This window comes from Natator depressus, chromosome 14 (assembly GCF_965152275.1).
Source record: "Natator depressus isolate rNatDep1 chromosome 14, rNatDep2.hap1, whole genome shotgun sequence".
NCBI lineage: Eukaryota > Metazoa > Chordata > Testudines > Cheloniidae > Natator > Natator depressus.
The window spans coordinates 15,645,082-15,668,559 of record NC_134247.1 but is presented as its reverse complement, the minus strand read 5'-3'; the positions used below and the strand labels follow the sequence as shown (position 1 = coordinate 15,668,559).

The 23,478-nt window shown below is 51.3% G+C and overlaps 1 protein-coding gene across 5 annotated transcripts in view; it reads left to right on the top strand.

The window, feature by feature from the left end:
• The window catches only part of UNC13D (unc-13 homolog D), a 54,506-nt gene that overhangs the window by 20,515 nt on the left and 10,513 nt on the right, over window positions 1-23,478 (top strand). For 4 of the 5 annotated variants that reach the window (XM_074970529.1, XM_074970527.1, XM_074970528.1 and 1 more), the window contains 22 exons: window positions 1,903-1,935; window positions 2,720-2,827; window positions 3,583-3,642; window positions 5,923-5,989; window positions 6,339-6,531; window positions 7,589-7,633; window positions 8,432-8,500; window positions 11,415-11,484; window positions 12,075-12,179; window positions 12,677-12,769; window positions 13,399-13,502; window positions 14,325-14,442; window positions 15,901-16,025; window positions 16,986-17,076; window positions 17,734-17,790; window positions 18,426-18,523; window positions 18,954-19,005; window positions 19,628-19,758; window positions 20,305-20,425; window positions 21,332-21,475; window positions 21,812-21,910; window positions 23,209-23,415. In XM_074970529.1, the coding sequence (XP_074826630.1) occupies window positions 1,903-1,935; window positions 2,720-2,827; window positions 3,583-3,642; window positions 5,923-5,989; window positions 6,339-6,531; window positions 7,589-7,633; window positions 8,432-8,500; window positions 11,415-11,484; window positions 12,075-12,179; window positions 12,677-12,769; window positions 13,399-13,502; window positions 14,325-14,442; window positions 15,901-16,025; window positions 16,986-17,076; window positions 17,734-17,790; window positions 18,426-18,523; window positions 18,954-19,005; window positions 19,628-19,758; window positions 20,305-20,425; window positions 21,332-21,475; window positions 21,812-21,910; window positions 23,209-23,415 (2,190 nt within the window). The remainder of the gene's footprint in view (window positions 1-1,902; window positions 1,936-2,719; window positions 2,828-3,582; window positions 3,643-5,922; window positions 5,990-6,338; window positions 6,532-7,588; window positions 7,634-8,431; window positions 8,501-11,414; window positions 11,485-12,074; window positions 12,180-12,676; window positions 12,770-13,398; window positions 13,503-14,324; window positions 14,443-15,900; window positions 16,026-16,985; window positions 17,077-17,733; window positions 17,791-18,425; window positions 18,524-18,953; window positions 19,006-19,627; window positions 19,759-20,304; window positions 20,426-21,331; window positions 21,476-21,811; window positions 21,911-23,208; window positions 23,416-23,478) is intronic. The other variant, XM_074970526.1, reaches the window with a different exon arrangement.

Below are 23,478 nucleotides of genomic sequence, written 5' to 3'. Positions count from 1 at the left end.
TTAAGGTTTTGCCTAAAGGGATTCTGTATATTTTGAATCTGATTACCTTGTAAGATATTTACCATCCTGCTTTTACAGAGATGATTCTTTTACTTCAATTAAAATTCTTCTTTTAAGAACCTGATTGATTTTTCATTGTTCTTAAGATCCCAGGGTTTGGGTCTGGGTTCACCTATGCAAATTGGTGAGGATTTTTATCAAGCCTTCCCCAGGAAAGGGGGTGTAGGGTTTGGGAGGATTTTGGGGGGAAAGACGTTTCCAAGCAAGCTCTTTCCCTGTTATATATTTGTTAGACGCTTGGTGGTGGCAGCAATAAAGTCCAAGGGCAAAAGGTAAAATAATTTGTACCTTAGGGAAGTTTTGACCTAAGCTGGTAAAAATAAGCTTAGGGGGTTTTTCATGCAGGTCCCCACATCTGTATCCCCTAGAGTTCAGAGTGGGGAAGGAACCTTGACACATGTTCTTGAGTCTCCAAAATAATCTGTCACAGTTGAGGGCACCTGCACCTGTATTTTCCCCTCTATGGTCCACCAAAGGCATATTTAAAACAGGCCTTCAGCATGGACTCGGAGGAGCATCACGTTATACTGCAGCGGGTCAGAGAGTTGGAGGTAAAGTCTGACCATCTGCCCCAGATCACACCACATATAAGTAGGGGCAGGCTCCATATATTTCTATTCCGCAGACACCTGCAATGCCAGCAGAATTTGTGCCAGGTCACTTCCCCCTGTGGGCCTAGCCCCTGTAAAACTCCCACTGAGCTCAGTAGGGTCAGCTCATGTGTGTACATGAATGTGTGATAGATACAGGCATCATCCCTTAAGTGTGTGCCCACCCCAGGGCAATGCTTCTGTAGCAAGAACTCAAGGTATTCCCCATTCTACAGAGTGGTAATGTTCAGGTGACATGGCCGTGAGTATCTATAGCTTGCACACATGCTACTGACCTCAGTGCTTCAGGCTTCTTAGGCTTCTCACTCCCCGGCCATTACCTCTCTTGGGTGCAGTCATGTGTCTCTCTCCCTGCTGACCAGATTATTTTCAGGCTGCACAGTTCCCTACCTACTCTGTGAATTCCCCAGCAAGTTAGACTGCCTAAGCAAGCCTGCTTTGCTTCCCTTCCTCAGAGGTTATAAACAGCGTAATTGCCCACAGTTAAGTTACAACACAGCTCTTCCTAAGCAAGCACATTTATTTTTAAGGTAAAAGCATCCTAGAGAAAATATTAAAAACAATCAGAGAACCTACATGCATGGTAATAAGCCTGCCAGAGATCACCCCAGTTCCAAAAGGTCTCCGGCAGGTTATCAGTCCTTCAAACACCACCAAGGGGGTTTTCTGTGGTCCCAAGTTCATAACAGCTGAGAACAAGCACCTCCAAGAATGGGTCACGTCCTTCTAACCTGTCCCAGGGAGGATTGGGGCCTCCCTTGGACAAAAGCTTCTGTCCTGCTGGATCCAAAAGCGGGGCCTGAGTCAGTTTAAACTCAGGCTATTTATCCAAAAGTCCTTTTTTGGTCTGTTGGTTCTCTAGAGAATCTGGTTTGAATCAGTATATGTGAGCCTCTGCGGGTGTTGGTACCTCTTGGGAGGTGTTACAACCTGAGTGAATTTGCCTAATAATGCCCTGCTGTCCTAGCACCTGAAGGGCTGTGGTCCCCCAACCCCAGGGAAGACCATACAATCCCTGGCCCACAATGCTTCATGCACTTAACACAGCTATTGGAGGAAGTTGATGCTTCTGTCACAATCTACATTTCGTTTTTAAAAGCATGCAGAGAGGAGAAGGAAGCACCCCTGGCCTTGTTGCATTCTCTGAAAAAGCATCTGATGGAAAAAAGGTTCTGTTATGCCATCAAAACTGAACAGAAACGTGTCTCTCTGTCTTTCTTGTTTCTTCTAGATGGACCTGTCCCACCGATTTTCCAGGCGAGAGGTATGAGTCTGGCATTGTTTCTTTAATCAGTGGAGTGTTGGTAAAAGGTTTGGCAGCCCTGCATATGGACGTCCTTTTTTCTATCCTTATAGACAGGCAGTAGCAATGCAAGCTTCCCTGCAATGTGCCTTAGCACAAGTTCCAGCCTTACTGAGTACTAGTCCTCTGTCGTAGGGTGACCAGACAGCAAATGTGAAAAATCAGGACGGGGTGGGGGGTAATAGGAGCCTATATAAGAAAAAGATCCAAAAATCGGGACTGTCCCCATAAAGTGGGGACATCTGGTTCCCCTAGTCTGTGGAGACTGCCAACAAGGAGGACAATTAGTGGCAATTGCCATGTTGACAAAACACCTCTAGAACTGGGTTTGATTATAACAATGTCTAGTCGCTACCAGCCTGCTCCAGCTTCAGCTTCATCTATTCCCGATAGCAAAGCGCGGGGAAGTGCATTGCTGTACAAGCTGCCCATCATCTGTATGCCTGAAAGCTAGTGTGTTCTACTGAGCTGATGCCGAAGGGGGCATATAACAGGCTTGATTTGAAGCATGGGATAACATGGCCAGGCGATGTCCTGCTGCTTATTCTGGGCAGCAGACGCAGTTTGTGAAAGGAGAGCAAACATATTTCCCCTTGTGTTTTGTGGAGGAAACATTTAATAGTACAATCCGTACGCCCTCCACCACCCCCGCCCCAGAAAAGACCTCATCCAGCATGCCGGAGACTAGCTCACACAATGTCTAGAGGAGGAGCTGACTGTGACCTGTCACCCCCTTGCCCTGCAGCTCAATCTCTTGTACGAGGAGGTTCTCTACATCATCCTGTACCGCCAGGGCAAGCCCGAACCCGCCTATGATGCCAACACAGATGAATTGTATGAGTATGTGCAAAAGGTCAGTCCCTGGGCTCAACCCCAACCCCATCCCCATCCAGGTCAAGGGAGAGTGCCTGTCCTGCAGCTCCTTGAAACCCTGCCCTACGTTCCTGTCCTCTTGCTATCTCTCTCTGTACCTCTCGCCCCCAAAACTCCCTCAGTCCCACATTGGGAAGAGGCCACCTCCATGCCCCTAGCTCTGGAGTTCCCTCTGTCCCACGCTGAGCGGGAGTTCTTCTCTCCATATTTCAGATCCCCGCAGCTGCCGGGGCTGCTCTGCAGAGCCGGAATAAGGCATGAATCTTTTCTGTGAGCTCCTGCAGTTAGAGGGGTCTGCTGGACACAAGCATGAGTCATAGTCAGAGTAGCAGTCAGCAGCACAGGACAACGCTGAGTCACACCAGCCAGCCGCCTGAGCAGGGCTGCAGAAGGGTCGGGGACCTGGGCCTGGGAAGAAAATAATGGTGAAGGGGAAGGGCAGCAGAGTCTGCACAGGGGCTGGGGGCGGAAGTGCAGCTGAGAGGAGCAGTCTGGCTGGGAAGAAGCCTTTATCTAGGGGATGGACAGGCTAGGAAGTCTGTGTGGACTGCACCCAAGTGTTCATGAGTCTGGGTCTGGATTAGGTTTAGTTTAAGCTGTTCTATCCTTTCTCATCAAACCCTTCATGAGTGCCAGCTGGCTCCCAGAGGAAGGGAGTAGTGGGAAGCCCTTGGATGTATTCCAGGTACCATTGTTATAAAGCCAACGCTATATCTTCTGTAATATTTAAAACAGGCCTTCAGCATGGACCCAGAGGAGCATCACGTTATACTGCAGCGAGTCAGAGAGTTGGAGGTAAAGTCTGACCATCTCCCCCAGATCACACCACCCATAAGTAGGGGCAGGCTCCGTATATTTCTATTCCACAGACAACTGCAATGCTAGCAGAATTTGTGCTGGATCACTTCCCCCTGTAGGCTTAGCCCCTGTAAAACTCCCACTGAGCTCAGCAGGGTCAGCTCATGTGTGTACATGAATGTGTGATAGATACAGGCATCATCTCTTAAGTGTGTGCCCACCCCAGGGCAATGCGTCTATAGCAAGAACTCAAGGTATTCCTCATTCTACAGAGTGGTAACGTTCAGGTGACATGGCCGTGTGTATCTACAGCTTGCACACATGCTACTGACCTCAGTGCTTCAGTTATGTGGAACAACATAGAGGGCTAGGTCAATGCCAGAGGTATGTTTAATATGGATATCCCCAAGGATTGGTCCTAAATCTTGTGCCCTATTTAATGGTAGGACAGCAGCTGGTTAGCTAAGGCCCAGGTGGACTATCCATAGTCCAAGTTTGTCCTTCGATACTGACAGTCATTGCTATCAAATCCAGATTAAAGCCTTATGTTTTGGGGAGCGAGGAGGGAAACCAAACAGCCAGGGTGAGGTTCAGGAAAGGGGTAGGTGACTTATATGGGATGATCCCCCACCTGTCAGCCTTTGTCCCCTCTGCAAAGTCTGTGGGGCTGAAAGACCAGTTATGAAAAGGAGGTAGGAGCCAGACTGTGGGAACGACTGCGTGGGAACTGGAGGTGAAATTTCCCGCTGAGGAAGCTGTTTGTGCACTAGCTGTCAATGAGCTAGCGTGCTAAAAGCAGAAGTGTAGCTGTGGCAGTGTGGGCGGCAGGATGGGCTGGCCTCACCTCATACAATCCTGCCTGGGACCCTAGCCCATCCCACTCTCTGAGCCGTGGCAGCTACACTTCTATTTTTAGCCTGCTAACTCAATGAAAGCTAGCGCGAGTACGTCTGCCTGAGCTGGAAGTTACATATCCAGCTTCAGGGTCGACATACTCATGGGGCATGTTCCCGCCCACTCAGTGCTGCTTAGTGGAATTACAGAATGCAGCCTAGTCGCGAATAGCAGCACTGTCAGGAGCCAGCTCTGCTGCCCACATGGGCGGGAGTGGATTCTGGAGGAGAGAGACCCTCCGTGCACCTGGCCTGGAGCTGAGGGGTTGGGGGCAATATTTCCCATAAGTCCCTTGTCTTCAGATGCTTCCTTTGGCCTTGCCCACTCTACCGCATATTTCCACAGCTCCCATGGATGGAAAAGGTGACTGAACAACTTCCTCTTTAGTCCCTCGGAAGTTCAGTGACTAATTTGTTCCCTTCCGTGCAGAGGTGGGAAAGGATCAGGGCTCAGAAGCAGTTGAAAGTATTGTTGGTTGGGTTTGGTTTTTGTTTCTTGAGAGAACTTTGCCACCTCTCTCAGCATTGACTCTGACAGCAAAAAGAGATAGCTACAGAGAGTCACGTGTGGTGCTGAAGGGATCTGTCTGCCTGCAACTTTCCAGTTGCATCCTTAAAAGGGACACTGTCAGCGTCTGAACACATTGTGACCCTGCTGCTCATTTAGGTCCAAACTTTGGTCTTCATGATTGATGCAGTCTGGGAGGTAGTGTGTGCTTGTGGTTGAAGAGGACTGGCAGGTCAGGAGGTTGTGCTATAAAGACAGGCCTCTGCTTATTTACAGTACTTTGTGAGCTTGACAGCACAGCGTATGGTCAGTTTCACTGCTTGGACAATGGTCAGTTGCATTTCCTACACTGCTTTGAAGGGGCTGCTGTACATCATCTCCCCAAGGAGGGGAGGGCTTAGCGAGAGGGGGATTGCCACAAAAGCTGAATTGGAAATGACAGCGGGCAGATGTGTACAGAGAGGAAGCAAGGGGAGAGAGATGCTTGATGTTTTCCTTAAACTCTCAGCTTCTGGAGTCACATGATTATGTGAGAATCCGCTTCTTTTTTTTTTTTTTTTTTAAGTAAGTTTCCAGTCCTCCTGGAAATATGACCTGAGTGCTCCCTAAAAGCTAAAAAAAAAAAACAGAATGCAAATTAAAAAAACCCAACCTCCACATTTATTATTTTTAAAAGATCTTTTCTCAGCCATTTTCTCATGATTTTTTGGGGCCTGGTATTTGAGTGTGTGGGGTTGGCAATATTGAAACAGTGTGTGCTGCTTCCTTGTTTTATCATGGGGTTTACAAATAAACCTAACACACAGTCACTTCTGTGTATGATGGAGATTTTTCCTTCAGGTGAGATGAGTTGTTTTTTGTTTTTTTTAATTCCAGAAACCAATTTTTTGTCTGAAAGTGACTGTGAAGCAAGCCAAAGACATTCTGGGTAAAGATGTCAGTGGTGAGTGTGAATAGATGTATGACACATATATATGTGTTCCTTATCAGAGCAGGGGACTGGGCCAGGAGATCTGGGTTCTGTTCTTACATCCGCTGTCTCACCTTGGGCAAGTTGGTCACCCATCTGTGCCTTGGTTTCCCTATTTTTAAGATGTGATGTGAGGATTAATTAATGTTTGTGAAGCGCTTTGAGCTCCTCAGAATGAAGGCGCCTAGTGCAAAGTATTGTTATCATTGTCCATCCCCCCGAGAGGCAGGCGGACCTTGGCACAAAGGCTGGGTGTTGCATTTTGTCACAATAGATAATTCTGTTGGAGGAAATTTATTTTTTTTATGCCTTGTGGTTGCAGGGTTCAGCGACCCATACTGCCTGCTGGGGATAGAATCAAAGAGACAGGAGCCTTCCAGCGACAGCAGCTCCCATCCGGAGAACAAGAAGCCATTAAAGGCTGTGGTGAAAGACATGATCCCCGAAGACCAGACACACCGCACCCAAGTCATAAATCAAACTCTCACTCCTGTGTGGAATGAGACATTTATACTGTAGGTCTCCCCGTTGTCCCTTCCTTTCCCTTCTCTGCTGCCACAGCTGTTTCCTTTCTGCTTGCAAGAACCACGGGCAAGGAATCTAGGTCCAAAGTTTGGTCTTTGTGATTGACATAAACTGGGAGGTAACATAGCTAGTAGTTTGTGAGGGGCAGGGGGGACTGGCAGGATTACAAGGCAGGATGCTGTGCTATAAACACAGGCCTCTGCTTGTTGGAAAGAGCAGAAGCTCCTGTGTTGTTTTAGCCTAGTAAAGAAATTGGAGACAGTGGAAAAGTGAGGTGCAATGATCTCTCAGGGTATGTCTACACTGCAAAACCAAAACACCCCTGGCAACGAGTCTCACAGCCTGGCTCTAAGGACTTGGGCTCACGCTCCGGCACTGAAAACAGCCCATATAGACGTTCCTGCTCCAGCTGGAGCTCAGGCTCTGAGGCCCAGCGACGGGACTGGGCTATTTTTAGCACTGTAGCACAAGCCCCATGAACCCAAGTCTGTAGACCCGGGCTCTGAGACCAGCTGATGTGGGGTATTTTTTTTTAATTTTTGCAGTTGATACACCTCAGTGGGTATCTGGCTCTTGTCTAGCAGGCCAGGTCTATTGCAGGGATTAGACTTCCTTGGATCTTCTATGAATAATTTTGCCCTGTGTCTTCCATATTTGTCAGCCCGGGGGCTTCTCTTTCTGGTATTCTTGGGCAAGCCAGAAAAATCTGAAGGTAGTCCAGCCAAAGGCCTGCCACCACTCTAGGAATCAGAACACAAACTGAGCACCTGAAACATATTGACCACCCATAAACCTGGGAGTGCCCCGAGTGAACTAGAGAGCAATTGTGACAGTCCAGCTGTAATAACCAGGGTTTCCAGGGGCCTGACTCGTCTTCATTATTGACACAAAGCTACACCCCAGCCCTACACTGTTTCTAGCTTGTGGTGTGGGGGCTCCCTGCCTTTAATCTCTCTCTCCTTCGCCCTCCCTTCCTAATATTTGTGGCCTGAGTGGAAATCCTCTCGAAATCCCAGGAGTAACGTCTTCTGATTCTGTATCCTGCAGGGAGTTTAATGATGAAGCAAATTCCAGCTTCCATCTGGACATGTGGTGAGTGTGATGGAGCGTACGCACCCATGCCAGCTTGGGGCTGAAAACTCAAGACCGGTCTGTGTGCAGAGATCCTGCTCTGAGACAGGGCTCTGAGAGCACTGCTCCTGCAGCCTGCACCCTAACAGATCCCTGTGTGGAACCCCAGCTAATGTACATGGGGCCCAGTCCTCCACTGCCAATGGCTGCACACTGTCCTTTACGCCTGTGGAAAGCGAGTGCGCTGTGCCATCAGATCAGAGGAGTTGCATTCTGCAGTCACTTTGCACAGGTGGAAAGGGTTGCACGAGGTGCAAGGCAACAGAGACTCCAGCCCTGAATTTCTATGTCAAGGTTATAGGAAGGAGGGAGGCGTCTGAGGGACAAGGAAATAAAGACGGGTGTGCGTTCACCCCTACCCCTCTGCCCTGGGTCTGTGTAATCTCTACAAAGGTGATGTGCACAGGCGTTGTCAAACTGGGGCTTGTGCCCTTTTGCCTTCTTTGTGGCGGATGAGTGTTGCCTTGGAGGTGGGGCGGGGGTGGGGAGTCGAGACTCCCTGCCACAATTGCTGCAAGAAATCGCGTCTAGCTCGACAGGGTTTTATACCGCCCCCAGCACTACACTGTATCTGAGCATCGTCTCTCCTCCCTGGACACCTGATTATTTCCCCCCTTCTGGCCCGGTGGAGTCCGTGTGTTGGGGGCCTCTCCCTTAGTCCTGACTTTGACCCTGCGGCTCCCTGGCAAACGAACGTTAACAATGCGGTTTTCAATGTGCCCCCTCCTCACCTGCTGTGTTTCTGACCCTCCCCGGCAGGGACTTGGACGTGGAGGAATCCATGCGGCATAAGCTGGGAGGGCTGACAGATCTCCATGGCCTGAAGAGGTTGGTACTGGGGAGTGGGTGGACGGGCTGTCAGTCACCCCGCTCTGTTAGCAGTGCACGCGCTCGGCTTGAGTGCTGCTCTGAGTGCAGCGCTGTGAGGTCCTTGTTCAACATGCGCTTGGGAGGCTCCCCGGCTAGGCATCAGACCTTCGCTCTGCTGTGCTGCAGGCATGGGAGCAGCTCTGTCACACGCTCGCCATCCCCTCCTGGGGAGATTTGCTCTTTGACGCCGGTGTCCTGTTCTTCACACTAGTTAATCCTTATCTGCAGCAGTAATGTTTAAAGGTTATAGGAAGGAGGGAGGCATCTGAGGGACAAGGAAATAAAGACAGGTATGCGTTCGCCCCAACCCCTGTGCCCTGGGTCTGTGTAATCTCTACAAAGGTGGCTAGAATGGGCAGCCTCCTCTGAGCATGGCACTCCGCTGGAGATGTACCAAGAATGTCCTTAAAGAGAGATGCAGATACTTCCCTTGCCCAGCCCAACACCAAAAAGGTCACCTCAATGATGGGCCTGATGTACTCCAGCCTGGGATCCTGGTGTCTGCTGTACTGGACTAACGAGACCCAGCGTGCAGACCGCAAGAGACCAGGGCACAGGGAGATGAATTTTGGATGTGGCAAGGACTCTGGTCGGTGATGATCTCCTCCTGGCTGGGCCACAGCCTCCTCTTCCCACTCACAGTTCTGCCGTCATGCAGGGCATGTCTCTGTGGCAGGTGTACCACGTGTCCTGGCTCATGTGCATGTGCGTGTGGGTTGGCCAACCCTGCTCTGAGAGCTCTACAGGTTTTGCCGCCCCAAGCAGTGAAGAAAACTTCCGCCGCAGACGGCAAAAGGGAGAAGCTGTCGCCGAATTGCCGCCACGGCCAGAGGAACAGAGGAGCCGTCGCCGAATTGCCGCCACAGCCGGTGGGACAGAGGGGCCGCTGCGGCGGAAACACTGCCGCCCCTTTCTGACTGCCGCCCCAAGCACCTGCCTGGAACGCTGGTGCCTGGAGCCGGCCCTGTCTGAGAGTCCACGCGGCCGCAGAACCCAAGCCTGGTTAGCTGTGCCCACACAGGCGTGGCAGCTACCTGTGGCTGGGAGGGAACAAGGATTTCTGGGGGCGTATCCCAGAGTTCATGGCTCCTCACCAACTGGAGCCTCTCTAAGAATTGTTTTGTGGTGTGTTGTGGGAGAACTTGTCCGTCTTCCCTGGACCTCTTTGTAGCAATGGCTTTAGCCCTCCCACACCTTAAGCTGAGGCGCTTCTGGCTCTGCATGCTGCTCACTTCTGCCCCTCCCAACCCTGGGACAAGCCAGGGGTCTGTCAGGGAGCAGGTCAGGGCTCAACACACACTCTGCTCCATACCTCAAAGATGGGCACTCGAGCTCCCTACAATCACAGGCACCGACTTTCCAATGTGCTAAGGGGTGCTCGACCCCCAGCTCTGCCCCCGGCCCTGCCTCCATCCACCCCTTCCCCCAAGGCCCTGCCCCACCTTTTCCCACCCCCACCCCACTTCTTCCTGCCTCGTTCCGCCCCCTCCCCCCGAGCACGCTGCGTCCTCACTCCTCCCCCACCCAGCCTCAGAGCCTCCTGCCTGCTGCGAAACAGCTGATTGTGGTGGGCAGGAGGCACAGATAAAGAGTTGGGAGGCACTGATCGGCAGGGCCCACCAGTGGGAGACGCTGCGGGGGGGGAGGGCTGCCAGTGGGTGTTCAGCACCCACCTTTTTTTCCTTGTGGGTGCTCCAGCCCCAGCGTACCCAAGGAGTCGGTGTCTTTGGGTACAATGCTCCCTAGATGCACATTTGAGAGCTTTCACTGTGGATTATAGGGGGGGTTGGGCAAAGGCAGCCAGCCAGCGTGTGGTGTAGGCATGCCCGTAGTGACATAGAGCCAGTGGCTCCAAATTCCTGACTTCCAGGGGCACCTGGAGGAGCAGGGGCTCGTGTCTTGGGCCACAGCTTATCTACATATTAAATTGCTCAGTTTGTATAATATTGGAATGGAAAATGAGTATCAACCACCACTGAGTGTTTGTGATCTCTACGCCCAAGCTGTTTCTGGCTCTGCAGGCACTTTGCATCCACCATTGTTGACAAGGAGAAGCTGAGAAAGTGCCCTATCATTTGCTTCCCTAGTTTAGCAGGTCACTTAACTATTGGTGCTGAGACTCCTGGGTGAAGGAGAGAGAGTTTTGCAGAATCATAGAAGCAAGAGGGAGACGGGCAACAAAAATGAACAGCTTCCATATGAGGAGAGATTAATAAAGCCTGGGATTGTTCAGCTTAGAAAATAGATGACTAAGGGGGGATGTGATAGAGGGCTATAAAATCATGCCTGGGGTGGAGAAACTGAATAGGGGGAAGTATTCTTTACCCTTTCACATAACTCAAGAACCGGCGATTGTCCAATTAAATTAATAGCAGGTTTAAAAAACATAAGGAAGTATTTCTTCACACAACACACAGTCAATCAATGGAACTCTTTGCCAGGGGATGTTGTGAAGGCCAAAAGTATAACTGGGTTCAAAAAAAAATTAGATAACTTCATGGAAAATAGGTCCATCAATGGCTATTAGCCAGCATGGTCAGGGACACGACCCCATGCCCCGGGTGTCTGTAAAACAGTGACTACCAGAAGTTAGTCTGCACGACAGGGGATGGATCACTTGATAACTTCCCTGTTCTGTTCATTCCCTCTGAAGCACCTGGCATTGGCCACTGTGAGAAGAAAGGATACTGGGCTAGATGGACCATTCTGGGTCAGACCATGCGTACATTCTTATGTTCTCTCCAGTCACACCCATCTCCTGGGCCCAGTGCAGGATTGGCCCCTCCAGTGCCTTGCACAGCCTATAGATGTTTTACATTCCTGGGAAAAGATTTTCTCATTTCACCCAGCTGATTTATATTTTCCTTTCCAGGATGTTTAAGGATGCTCGGAAAGACAAAGGGCAGGATGACTTCCTTGGGAACTTGGTTCTTCGCTTGCAGGTGAGCATGGAGATGTAGGCTTATAATGTTCTGTTGCTCTATAGCATCTTTCCTCTGAGCATCTCAAAGCATGTCACAAGCATTAATTAAATCTCACAGGGGTTGGGCAGCATGTGACAGAAAGGTAAAGTGAGGTCTGCAAAGCCAATCAACTGCAGAGCCAGTAATAGAACCCCGGTCTCCTGAGCCCATTGCTCTCACCAATAGACCATCCTTCCTTAAGGAACTAATGATTAACCAGGGCTGCTGGCCTTCGCAAGCCCCCCACAGATAGTCAGCTATCCCTCAGGCCAAGGTAATTCTCAGCTATATCGTAAATAAGCAAAGACTTATTGGTCGTGATCAGTGCTGAGATGTACAACAGTTTTGCTGCTGGTGGATTTTGTATTGAAAAATGAGACTAAATTAGGAAATAAGGAAAAGTGCCTCCAGCCCATGGATTATTTTTTTAAATTAAGTATACATGTTAATTGTCTAATATTACAAATTCCTGCCATATTAATGTGATGGATCCTATTCCCTGAATGGGCATCCCCCTATCGCTGACGCTTCAGTGTTTGACAACTATCCATCCGTCTGTCTATCTACAGGACCTGCATTGCAGGACTGACGAATGGTACAACCTGGAGCCCCGGACAGAAACCTACCCCAACCGGGGGCAGTGCCACTTGCAGTTCCTGATGACTCACAAGAAGGTAGGAGGAGCTTTTCGTGAAGGGAGGAAGTTAAACACTAGGTTTGAGGGTTGCTTGCCAGGGCTATATCAGCGGGTCCGATCCTGTTGCTGCTCTGGAGGTTACAGAGGTGCAGAAGGCCCACAGGCTGCTGTAGAGATGAGGAGTGGGGAATTCATTCTCTTGTATCCTATTTGTTCCATTTTCTCTTGGGCACTCTCTAGCATCTCGATGGGTCCTCCCATGATAAAGGTCTATGCCTCAGCATCAGTGGTGCCTGGTGATTAATTACCCTGAAAATCGAGGGCACTTGGTTTAACTCTTCCAGGAGGCAGTGTCAAACCTCTCACAAAGGTTGTGGTTGCTTGGACATAAACCAAAGTCCTGCCATTAAACAAGGGACCTCTAAATCCAGCTCCAGGTTTGTCAGATGGCTTGGATGTTGGGTGTCCTGTGGAGACGTGCTCTCTTCCATCTCACACTCTGAGCCGTCTCCCCGCTTTTGTTTCTCTTTTCAGAGGGCCACCTCTTTGAGCAAGACCCAGCCGAGTTACACTGTCCATCGCCACCTGTTGCAGCAGATAGTGCTCTATGAGATCCTGCAGCACCAGGTACGTGTGAAGCCAGCAAGGGTCAGGGAAGCTGGTGGGAGCTGGATGAGGATTGAATTTCATGCTGCAGTGCAGATGGCTCAGATTGTGGCTCTCTTCAGAGCCTTTGGGTGTATCCCAAGAGACTTTCCAAAGCAATGAGTTACCCCCAATGGTGCAGGCGTCCAACACAACAGCCTGTGTTACTGAGAAGGGACATGCTGTGTAACACACTGGGATCTTTAACGTCCACCTGGGACAGGCAGAAGGGCGTCTTCCTTTGACGTCTCCATTAAAAGACCTTGGTTTCTATGGCGATTGTGTGAGATGACATGAAACCTGGACCAGTGCCAGCAGATCTGCAGCCCTGTTCCTCACTCGTGCAACAACTGCTTGACCCAGCACTTTCCATTACCTTTCCAGTAAGCTCATCCCCGTGTCTGAACCATGTGGGTATTTGCCTGGGCTGGTGCAATGACCATGTGGCATGTGAAGGGCCCATTCTAGAGCTTGAGAGAGGTGGTGGGGCAAATGAAAACCAAGTACAAATCACAGGAGTATCCAAATTCTATGGCTGGCTCGAGGAGACTCTTCTCTCTTCTCTTCCGCGAGGCAGGATTAACTCTCTCGCTCTTTCCTTCCCCGTACAGGCTGGGAGTACTTCCTGGGATGGGGAGCTGAGTAAACATGCCAGAATGATCCTGTACCTGCACGCAGCTCAGAAAGACCTGTCTGACTTTCACCAGGTCATGGCGTAAGTACCATATGCACTCGGCCAGTGTTGTGTAATGATTATGGCAACGGCGTCTGGGAATTAAGAGACCTGGGTTCTCTTTCCAGCTCTGCCACTGATTCTGGGGGACCTTGGGCAAGTCCTTTAACCTCTCTGTGCTTTTGTTTGTAAAATAGTAATAAAATGGCCCTATTTTGCAGGCATGTGAAGCCAGACTATGCTTAGTGATGTGCTTTGAGATCCCCAGATAACAAGCACTGTGGAAGTACAAAGTATAGCATTAATATTATTATTGTTGAACTGCAGATGCCCACACCTGCTGCCTATGGTAGGGTCAGTAGTCTGACTTCCTTGCTCTTCTCCATAAGTTTGGTCACTTCTGCCTCGTGCATCGCTCTAGACATACGTCATTGCCCTGCACCCCGGGACATGCTCTCCCTGGATGTTTATGGCAGCAGAACTATTGGGATTCTCTCCATCACCATCTTGCCTGTGAGCATGCGCCAGGAAGCCCCTGATTCTTCTAACGCTGCAGACACGGCCATTGCTACGGGTTGGGGCAGGTGGAGATCGGCGGGGGGGAACTCATCTCTCACTACCACTACCCCAAGCTGTTTTCCCTTCCCCCGCCCCTCTCTTTCCCTCCACGTGAACACTGTGGGTGCAGCACTGTGCTTTGGAATGGGATGAGGCAGGGCAGGAGCTCTGGGCCTGAGCGAGTCTTGGGGAGTGGCTGATTCTGACCTCCTGGGGTAATAAGAACGTGTTCCTACCTGAGGAGGGTGCTGGGCCTGGCCTACGCGCCCCCAATCTCAGAGTGTGTCTCTTTCCCTTTCACTGCAGCCAGTGGCTGGCTTACAGCAAACTCTACCAGAGCTTAGAGTTTAACTGCACCTGCCTGCTCCACCAGATCACCAGCATCGAGTACCAGTGGATCCAGGAAAGGCTGCGATCTGAGCAGGTATGAGCAGACACCACAGCCAAGCTTGGGGCAGAGATCCGGGGAGCCGGGGACAGCCGCCAATAAGCCACGACAGCCAAGGGACCCTCTTTATGTCACCTCTCTCGGCTCCTCGTTGGCTGGTTGAGAAGCGCCGCAAATTGGTGCTGCTCGGGTGGGAGCCCCCTGCAGAAGGAGTTCCTGGCCTGTGCCAGCTAGGTGAAAAACCTGACGATGGGCTAAGGAGCCACTGCTGACGCCTCATAATACAGACCGTCTTTAAGATCATGTCGTAATCTAGAAATCAGATTGAGGTGGTTCTGGGTTGCTCTTCCCTTTGGCTTCTGTGAGTAGCTTCAGCACCTTCCTAGAAGGATGGCATTTCTTAGCGGTTTCCTTTGCAGGGAACAGATCATGCTAAAAAACCTGGCTCTAGGCTCTCCTTGAACCAGCTGTAGGGTCTGAGCCTTTGGGGTAGGATTTCACCCCAACCAGCTGGGCTTGTTAAGTGGCAGACATGTTGGGGAGCCATTCTACAAATGGAGTCCCTTGCCCCGGGTGAGAGACTTTGTTACCCTACCTTCGGTGAAGCTGGGACTGGTAATGGGCTGAGAGTCCTTCACCTCGAGCTCACTGGTTCAAACCCGGCAGTGGCTGAAGATCTTTACCGTCTGGCAACTCCTCATTGGCGGCTCCCAGTCCAGTCCACAGAGGACTGGTGTTCCCACGGAAACTGCCCCCATCATGGTACCCGGCACCCTTGTTGGCCACCTCTTTACAGGCCGACCCGGGAATGGGCCATGGAGATTGTGCTGCCCTCTCCCCGCAGCGGGAGATCTGCTGAGGCCCATTGGAGTGGAAGCTTGCACTGCTGCTGACTGTGCTATACCCATTCCGTGGTTCAATTCCAGTCAAAAACTACAAATAACACCGTCTGTGTGTCCAGCTTGCCTGTCTGCTCGCCCAGTTCTGGCCCCATTGAGACAAACCTCTGGCTATCAGGTCACGCTCAGGGTCTTAAATTGTGTCCGTGTTCCCTGCCTGGGAACGTCTCGCCGTTGCTGTATTTTTTGTTATGGTGGGGTTAAATCCCTGCTTTAAATGCAAAACTCACCTCAGCCTTAACTAGGGCGCCTCTACCAATGCCTCAAGCATCTAGATGGTTTTTAAGATCCTAAAGCAGTCTAGAAATCAGTTCGAGGTGATTCAGTTTTGCTTTTCCCTCTCACTTCCCAGAGGCTGCTGGGAATAATTTCAGCGTCTCCCTAGAAGGGCTGGCATTCCTTCGTGCTTCCCTTTGCAGTGGGGCAGATAATTCTTAAAATGGTTTTGGAGGCAGAGGCATGTTGCAAAATCCAGAAATAGCCCCCATCGGTAGTGAGGCCATGTTGGCTGGGGATAGGCGTCGTCCACCTGAGGAGCTGTGACCATCACAGAGTCACTGTCGCTGCTGATGCGTCTTCCGTTTCTTCTTCCCAGAAAGCAGAGCTGGCCGAATCTTTCCAGTCCTTGCTGGCCTATGGAATCTCTCTCCTCCAGAAGTACCGCATCGTCTTCCCTCTCTCTGCCCCTGAGTCCACAAACAGGCTACAGTTATTGCTCAGGTCAGCCAGCTGCAATGCTTCATAAACAGAATAATGTCAATTGGAGAAGAAACAGGGCCCCGCCCATCCTCCTGGGGCTAGTGTGGGATTGTTCCCTATGCTACATTATCCAGTCTACCTTTTGACACCCCGTGTATTGGAGCTTCTACTACTTCCCCCGAGGAGACTGTTCTACAGGAAAACCTCTCTCCCACTTTCATTCCCAGCTCCCTTTGTTGTCTCCTCTCCTCTGCCTTTCCCTGGTGGGTCTGTCCCCTAAGGAAGTAGACTGACATCAAGGGACCTCCCCCATTCTAAACTGGCATTTTGTCATTTTTTCTTCTGATGCCTAGGGAGTATTCCCTCCTGGGTGTGCATTGACTGGGTTAAATAGAGGCCTTTATATTATGGGATAACACTTTTCTCTGGAGTTTATGTAACACCCCCCCGTCCCCCCTGCCGGTCAATTCCTGTTACAGGTCCCTCTGGCGGGGAGAGATGAGTCTGTTATAGACCCCCTAGGGAGGTTTGGTTCTTTAGTGCAACCTGTAGCAGCTCATGCTTTTAGTTCTGTAGGTCAGCAGTTCATCCCCTGGTGTGTTGGCCATGAGGGCAGCTGTCACACTGTGATGGCTTTTGTTTGTTGTTTTAACTCCAAACCGTCCCCTGTAACCTCTCCTGCCCCAAGGTATTTCTCACTTCGTGGGAGGTGAATTTGAGCTCTGGACCGTAAGTCCTGCCAAGTTCAGAGCCCTGATGAAGAAGTCTTAGCATTCGGTCCTCTCCCAAGCTGCCAGCATAGGAATATGTCTGTCCCTCTGTCTGTGACCTGGCAGCTAGGCGATAACTTATAGGGAGCCTCTCATTGAAGGAAGCTCTATAGAGGAAAGTGTGCATGGGGAGATGTTGCTGGTGGCAAAGCTCTCATTTCTGAAGCTCTTTGGGTTGTGCTGTGGCTTAGCAATGATTCTCATTTCACAGGGTCCTGGTCCAGATGTGTAAAATGAAAGCCTTCCAAGAACTTTGTACTCTGACCCCTAACCTTCAGCAGATGGTGATGGAGGCTCTCAAGGTACAGTACAACCTCTGTGCTCTCTCCTCCCCCAACCCATAGGGCAGTGGTTCTCAACTCGCAGCCCACAGGCTGCTTGCGGCCCAATCAGTACACAGGTATGGCCTATGTGACCATCCTCAGGAACATACAGGTAGTATATATATATTTTTGTGTGGATGCAGCCCACGTAATACATAGAGAGCTGCATATGTGGTCCACACTGGTAAATAGATTGAGAACCGCTGCCATAGGGGTTCCTCTGACTTCCTCCTGGAGCCGCGAGCATTGTTCCTTCCCTTATGCCAACATGCAAAGGCCTTGAGTCCTGACCCTGATTCCAGCAGAGGGGGTGGGAGGTAGCGTTTCCAAAGCTTTTCTGCGCTGTGCCTTTGACTGCCCAGTGGGTCCCCTCTAGAGAAGTGTAAGGCGCTCCTTTCCCTCCAGGACTGAGCATGCTGCCTGCTCAGGGTGAGAGATGGAGCCTGGATGGTGAGCTGAGTCCCGCTCCCCGCCATGCTGTGTGTCTCTGGGCTGCTAGCCTGACCTGCGTTCAACCCTGAGTCACAATGAAGGCGTTGTGCTGTTGTGTCTGTTGTGCCTGGATGAATGGGGTGGCTCGGTTGTCTCTGCAGCTCCTGCTTCTCTCCCTTCATTCTGTGTCCCGTTCTCTTGCAGTCAGGAACCACTGAATGGTTTCGTATGCAGAAGCAGCACCTGAAGCCAATGGTAAAGGTCAGATCCCCCTTTCATTCATACACCAGTTTGCTGGGCCAGGCTGAGGGGCTGTTTGGGTAGGAAGAGGGAGGTGACGCTTTCTCAGGCCACAATTTTCAGAAGGGGGCAGTGATTTTTGGATGCCCAAAAGACACCTTGAGCCCAATTTTCAGAGGTGCTGAGCACCTGCAGCTGGGGTAGAAGGCAACCAACTGTCCCCATAAGAAGAAATGAACAGTTGCCATTCACCTCCGGTCCCCTCCCTTCCTGTGTGTCAGTCTGAGCAGGTCACTCCTGTTAGCTTGGCACATCTCCCATTATAACCCGGAATGGAGCAGCCACCCAAAGAATGTCCCACCTTCGCTTGGCAGCATGGCCTTGTGGTTAAGGCACTGTACTAGCATGGTGGAGATCTGGGTTCAATGCCCAGCCCTGCTAACGTATTTCCTGTGTGATCTGGGGGAAGTTACTTCACCGCTTTCTGTGCATCAGTTCCCCAATGGGGTAATGATATATCCCTACCTTTGAGGGGCATGGGGAAGGTAAATCTGTGAGCTGCTCAGATACCACAATGGTGCGGGCTGTCGCTAGATATGTTGATAGATCACTTGGCACCAAAACCAAGGCGTAACTTTCCGTCCTTCCCTTTGTAGACCATGGAGGAGAATGGGAAAGCACTGGTCAAGCTTCTCATGGAGGTGAACGGGGATCTCAAACAATGCCACAAAACCTGGAACAAATTTTTCACCAAGTAGGTAGATGGTTCCCCCATTCCCCTCCCAAGCATCTACCCCATGCTCTGTCAGCGGCTTTGCTTAGGGTACTGAAGGCGACAGCTCCAAAGCACATTTCCCAGCTGCAAAAGAACATCTGTAAAGATAAACAGATTGTGACACCAAGTATGAGACTGGAAAGCCCCGGGGAAACATTCCCTCATGGTTCGTTATGCACTACAGTTGCCTGTTGTTTAGGGAGCAGAGGTTAACTACAGATGTCCTAGCTTTCCAGCATTGCTGGCTCTGCCGGCTGGAGCCTTTCAGATTGTTTTAGTTTTGTAGCTTCTTGTCACTCTAGTTCATGTCAAAGGGCTCGGGTGGGAGAGGGTTAATTGCACTGGCTTTGACAGGTTGGTCAGTGAGTTGTATCCGGCAGATTCCTGACCTCCTGTTTCTCCCCTGCAGCACTGTGAATGTGGATCTCTTCTTCATTACCTACCTGGAGCTGCAGGAGCTGGTGAGCGGGTGTTCCAGACTCTCCAGTCAGAGCAGCAGAGAATAAAGCAATGCCGAAGCACTTAGCCAGCTGTCAGAGGAAGGGAATAATCTGAGGTGCCCCCCGCAGTCCATGTGCTCCTCAAGGGCTCATGGGAAGAGTTCACTCGTGGTGGAGAATCCTTTGTATTCCAAACCCTGGATATGGGACTGTGGGCATCCTTGGGTTGTGAGGGAGGGACTAATCCTGTCCCCAGCCCCAGAGGCCTGGACACTGGGACTAGCCAGGAGTTTAAGAAAGGCACATTTAGGCAGTGCAGCCTAATGGCTAAAGCAAAGGAGTAGCGATTCCTGGCTTTGATTCCTGGCTTTGCAACTGAGTCAGTTGCAAGGCTGTAAATTAACCGAGTCGCTGAAATTCTCTGGGCCCATAAAATGGGGCTAAACAGGTTTTGGCTGTATTATCTGAACCCCCTGAGCCCTCAAACAGCTGGTGTCCCCAACTTATACATCAGACAAAAGGAAAGTGTGTTGTATCAGCTAATTGGGATGGCACATTTCCTTTCCCTGATCCCATTGCAGGACAAGCATTCACAGATGCGTTCTTATTAACCCTCCTTCCCTGCGGTTCCCATTCCCTGCAGGTGTCATGTCATGTCAAGGAAGAGCTGAGTGAGATTGACAGCAGCATGTCCCAACTCACAGCAGAGAGCCTTTTCCAGCTCTACATAAGCCTGCAGGAGCTTTATCGGATGAAGAGCTTCCTGTTCAAGAGGTACTGACCCACCTGAGCCAGGCTCAGCTCATAGTCCAGTCACATAGAGCGAGATCAACATTAGCAGCACCAGGGAAACTGAAGGGGTTGGGACCACATCAGTGGCTGACTTTCTGCTGGGCCAATTGGAGTAGATTTGAGTGGAATCAGAAGGTTCACTGGCCCAGCCACCTGTCGCTTTAGGTTAGTGCAGTGACATCATAAACGCCAGACCATGTTGGGGGTTTAATGTAACCTGCACCCGCCATGCTTCAGGCATGACGCTGAACGGGTCTTCAGAGAGCTAGAGCTCCGGATATAGACAAGTGGGGTTCTGGGAGGCAGAGGTAGCTACAGACATGGCTCAGATAATACTTTAGGCTGCTCTTCTGCCAGCCTATGGATCTCTGTCCTGTGTTGCCAGGTGGGCAGCTGTGCGGTATGCGCTGTGAACGCTGCCTTCTCTGTGAGCCAGGTATTTTTCAGGTCTTAGTGGCAGTGGAATGCGTAGGCTCGTGTCTTGGTTCTGCTGCAGCACAGAAACCCGTCTTGTGTCTGTATTCCCAGGGATGGCCCCCTTGCTCTGACTGACTTCCACCAGTGGTTTAAGGAAGCCATCCCCAAGTGGCTCCAGAAGACCTACATGATAGCACTGGAGAGGACCCAGAGAGCGATCCAGGTGGACCAGGTAACACTGAGATTGCCACAGAGGGAAAAACTCCCCCCAGCCTTCCTGAGGCTCTCCATCTTTTGACATTGTCTGACCCATCTTTCACTTCCAGCCCATTCTTTTCCTCCAGGACTCCCCCCTTTCTGCTATGTGAAATCCTAAGGATCGGCAGGCTTTGGGACCCCTACAATAGCAGTCTCCTGCACCCCGACAATCAAGTGTCCCCTATCCCTGCTGAGAGCCAATGTGGCAGGCAAGCCCTCGTGAGGGGCACAGGGGTGACAGATGGAACCTGCCTTTCCTCTGACAGCTGATCCTTCGTACCCCAGGGCCCTTGCCCTCTACGCTCTCCGTAGCCCTGTCCCCTCACAGCATCACGTCATTGCTGACCCTGTTCTGTTCTCATGGGTTAAAGACCATGGCTCCGTGGCAGCCTGTGTGAAGCGAGTTGATGAGCCTCTGCTTCGTTCCTTGTCACAAGCCACAGTTGGCTCCCTTTGTTGGCAGTCTCAGCAGAGAGGCCAAGGATGGAATGGGCCTTGGAGGGGAGAGACCCACTCTCCTTTAGTCTGGTCCTGCCAGGGCGGGTGAGGCCTGATGGGCAGGCAGCGCCACCTCTGCATGTTCTGCACCTACCTTACGGGCAAAGAGCTTCACAGTCCAGGTGTCTCCCCAGTGCTGCCTTCCCTCACTAAAATCAAAGGGACCCCGACTGGATAGATGCCCCTTAACTGCTCTTCTACCATGACATGCTGATGCTGTGGCCAAGAGCAAACTGCCTGGTCCCAGACCAATGATCTGGGGAGCAGAGCAGGGGAAGGTGAATAAGGGGCTACTTTGCAATAAGAGCTGGCTTTGGAACCGGTTTGTTGGTTTACTTGCAAGTTTCTTGGTAAAATGTTTTTTCTGTCGCCACCCACCCAGCTGATGCCCCTGGGGGAGCTGAATAAACACAGCACGTCCACTGTTGACCTGTCCACATGCTATGCTCAGATTGTTAAAACCTGGCAGCAGCTGGACTGGCCGGACCCAGAGGAAGCCTTCATGATCATGGTGAAGTTTGTTGAGGTGCGTACTTGGACAGTCTAGCTGGATCAGTAATAGCAAGTTGTAACTACGCTAAGAAGAGGTCATCAAATGTCATGTTTCAGAGCATCAGCGGCAGAGGGTCAGGAAGGAATTCCTCTCCTACCCCTATACATGTTGGCCAAGTGCTTTGGGTTTTTTAATCCCTTTCTCTGAAGCATCAGACATAGGTCAGTCTCAGAGACAGGGCGCCAGAGAGAATGGCCCATTGGCACGATCTGGGGTGATAAAGCCAACATCTGCCCCCAGCGCAAACCTGTGCAGTGTTCTGTCCACTGTGCGTTACCCATGCTCACTGCCTCTTGCCCTATCCCCTAGGACATGTGTAAAATCGCTCTGGCATACTGCAAGCTGATCAAGAGCCGGGCGGATGAGCTGTCGTCGAAGCAGCAGGACGAGGGGGATGCAGCCAACAGGGTGAGTGTCAGTGCCGGCCTCTGCTGGAAATTCAGGGAGAGGAGAGGGATTGGGAGGCTGTTGAGGGAGCCAGGGCAGCCTCTAGAGAGAGTATGTGGTGTGGGGCGGGGGTGTGGCCTGTGACCAGAGCTCGGTGATTCAATAGGATTGTAGGGGTAATAACATCCCAGCCTTTGTTCCCTATAGTCCTGTTGGGGGGTGCATTCTGAAGGGAGTGAATTTGAACTGGGGGATTCTGTGCAAGTCCTGGGACATTTTGGGATGGAAACTCTCATTGATCTCTTGGTGGGGGAGCCAGGGAGGAAGGATTGCTCAGTGGTTAGTGCTAGCCTGGGACTCAGGAGACCTGGCTTCAATCCCCTGCTCTACCATGGATTTACTTGGTGACCTTGGGCAAGTCACTTAGCCTTTCTGTGCCTCAGTTCCCCATCTGTACCATGGGATAAAGCACTGCTCTGCCTCACAGAGGTGCTATGAGGATACATGCATTAAAGATTGTGAGGGGCTCAGATACCACAGTAACAGGGGTCAGATAAGTACCTGAGAGAGCTGGATGGCTCCTGCGTTCGCTGCCCTGCTCCCAGGATCCATGGGGAACATAATCCCACACACCAGCTTTCACCTACCTACAGTGTCTCCTACGCTGGCCCAACCTTCAGCATGCATTTTCCCAGCGTGTCTATGATTGCACTCGGTGTCTCATAGCCACTGCCAGCTGGGGCCAATTTGTGAGGTCGTGGCTGGGATCAGACCATTGTTACCTCCCCAGAGGAGGGGATGGAACAGAGCTTGCCTGCAGCACATTTAGTTACAGCCTTGTCCAATCAGAATGCAAGGAAATAAATGCCCAGCTATGGTCGTGCATGGGAACTGGGTGCCATCCTTTCCCTCTGATTAGCTCAGACAATTCATCAGTGTGTTCTTAAAGTACAGGTCTGGAAGTCAGATATCTGGGGTCTGGATTTGCCATTGGCTTGGGCAGGAGCCTAATCGTTCTCTGCCTCACTTTCCCCAGTTGTCTGTGCTGCTGGACACGGCTTGTGTCTCCGCAGCTGTTTGTACCAGGCTGTTCATTGATGTCCCGCTGAGTGCATAGATACAGCCACTGGGTGCAGGGTGCCTTTCTCAATGGGCCTATGGGTGCTGCTGCCCTGTGGATCTGATGTGGCTGTGCGAATGAGGGGGCCAGGCCTGGTGTGGGGGTGAAGATGGGAATGGAACAGGGGGAGCGGGCTGCGAGCAGCGAGGGTAGTGCGTGTCCGCCGACGTGGGTCTTTTTCTCTTCCCTCCCGCCCCAGCTCTGCATCGTGGTGAACAACGTGAAGCAGCTGCGGCTGCTGATCTTGAAGCTGCCGAAGCAGCTGGAGTGGGGGCACCTGGAGCAGCGAATGAAGGACATCATTGAGCCGGAGCAGTTCCAGCACACCCTGCACAACCAGCTGCAGGGCACCATCACCTGCCTCGACCACGAGATCAGAGACGTGGTGCAGAACCTGGCAAAAAAAGTAACCCCCCAGCCTTGCCTTTCTTCCCCAGCCTGGGCTAAGGGTGAAGACTCAGTCAAATAG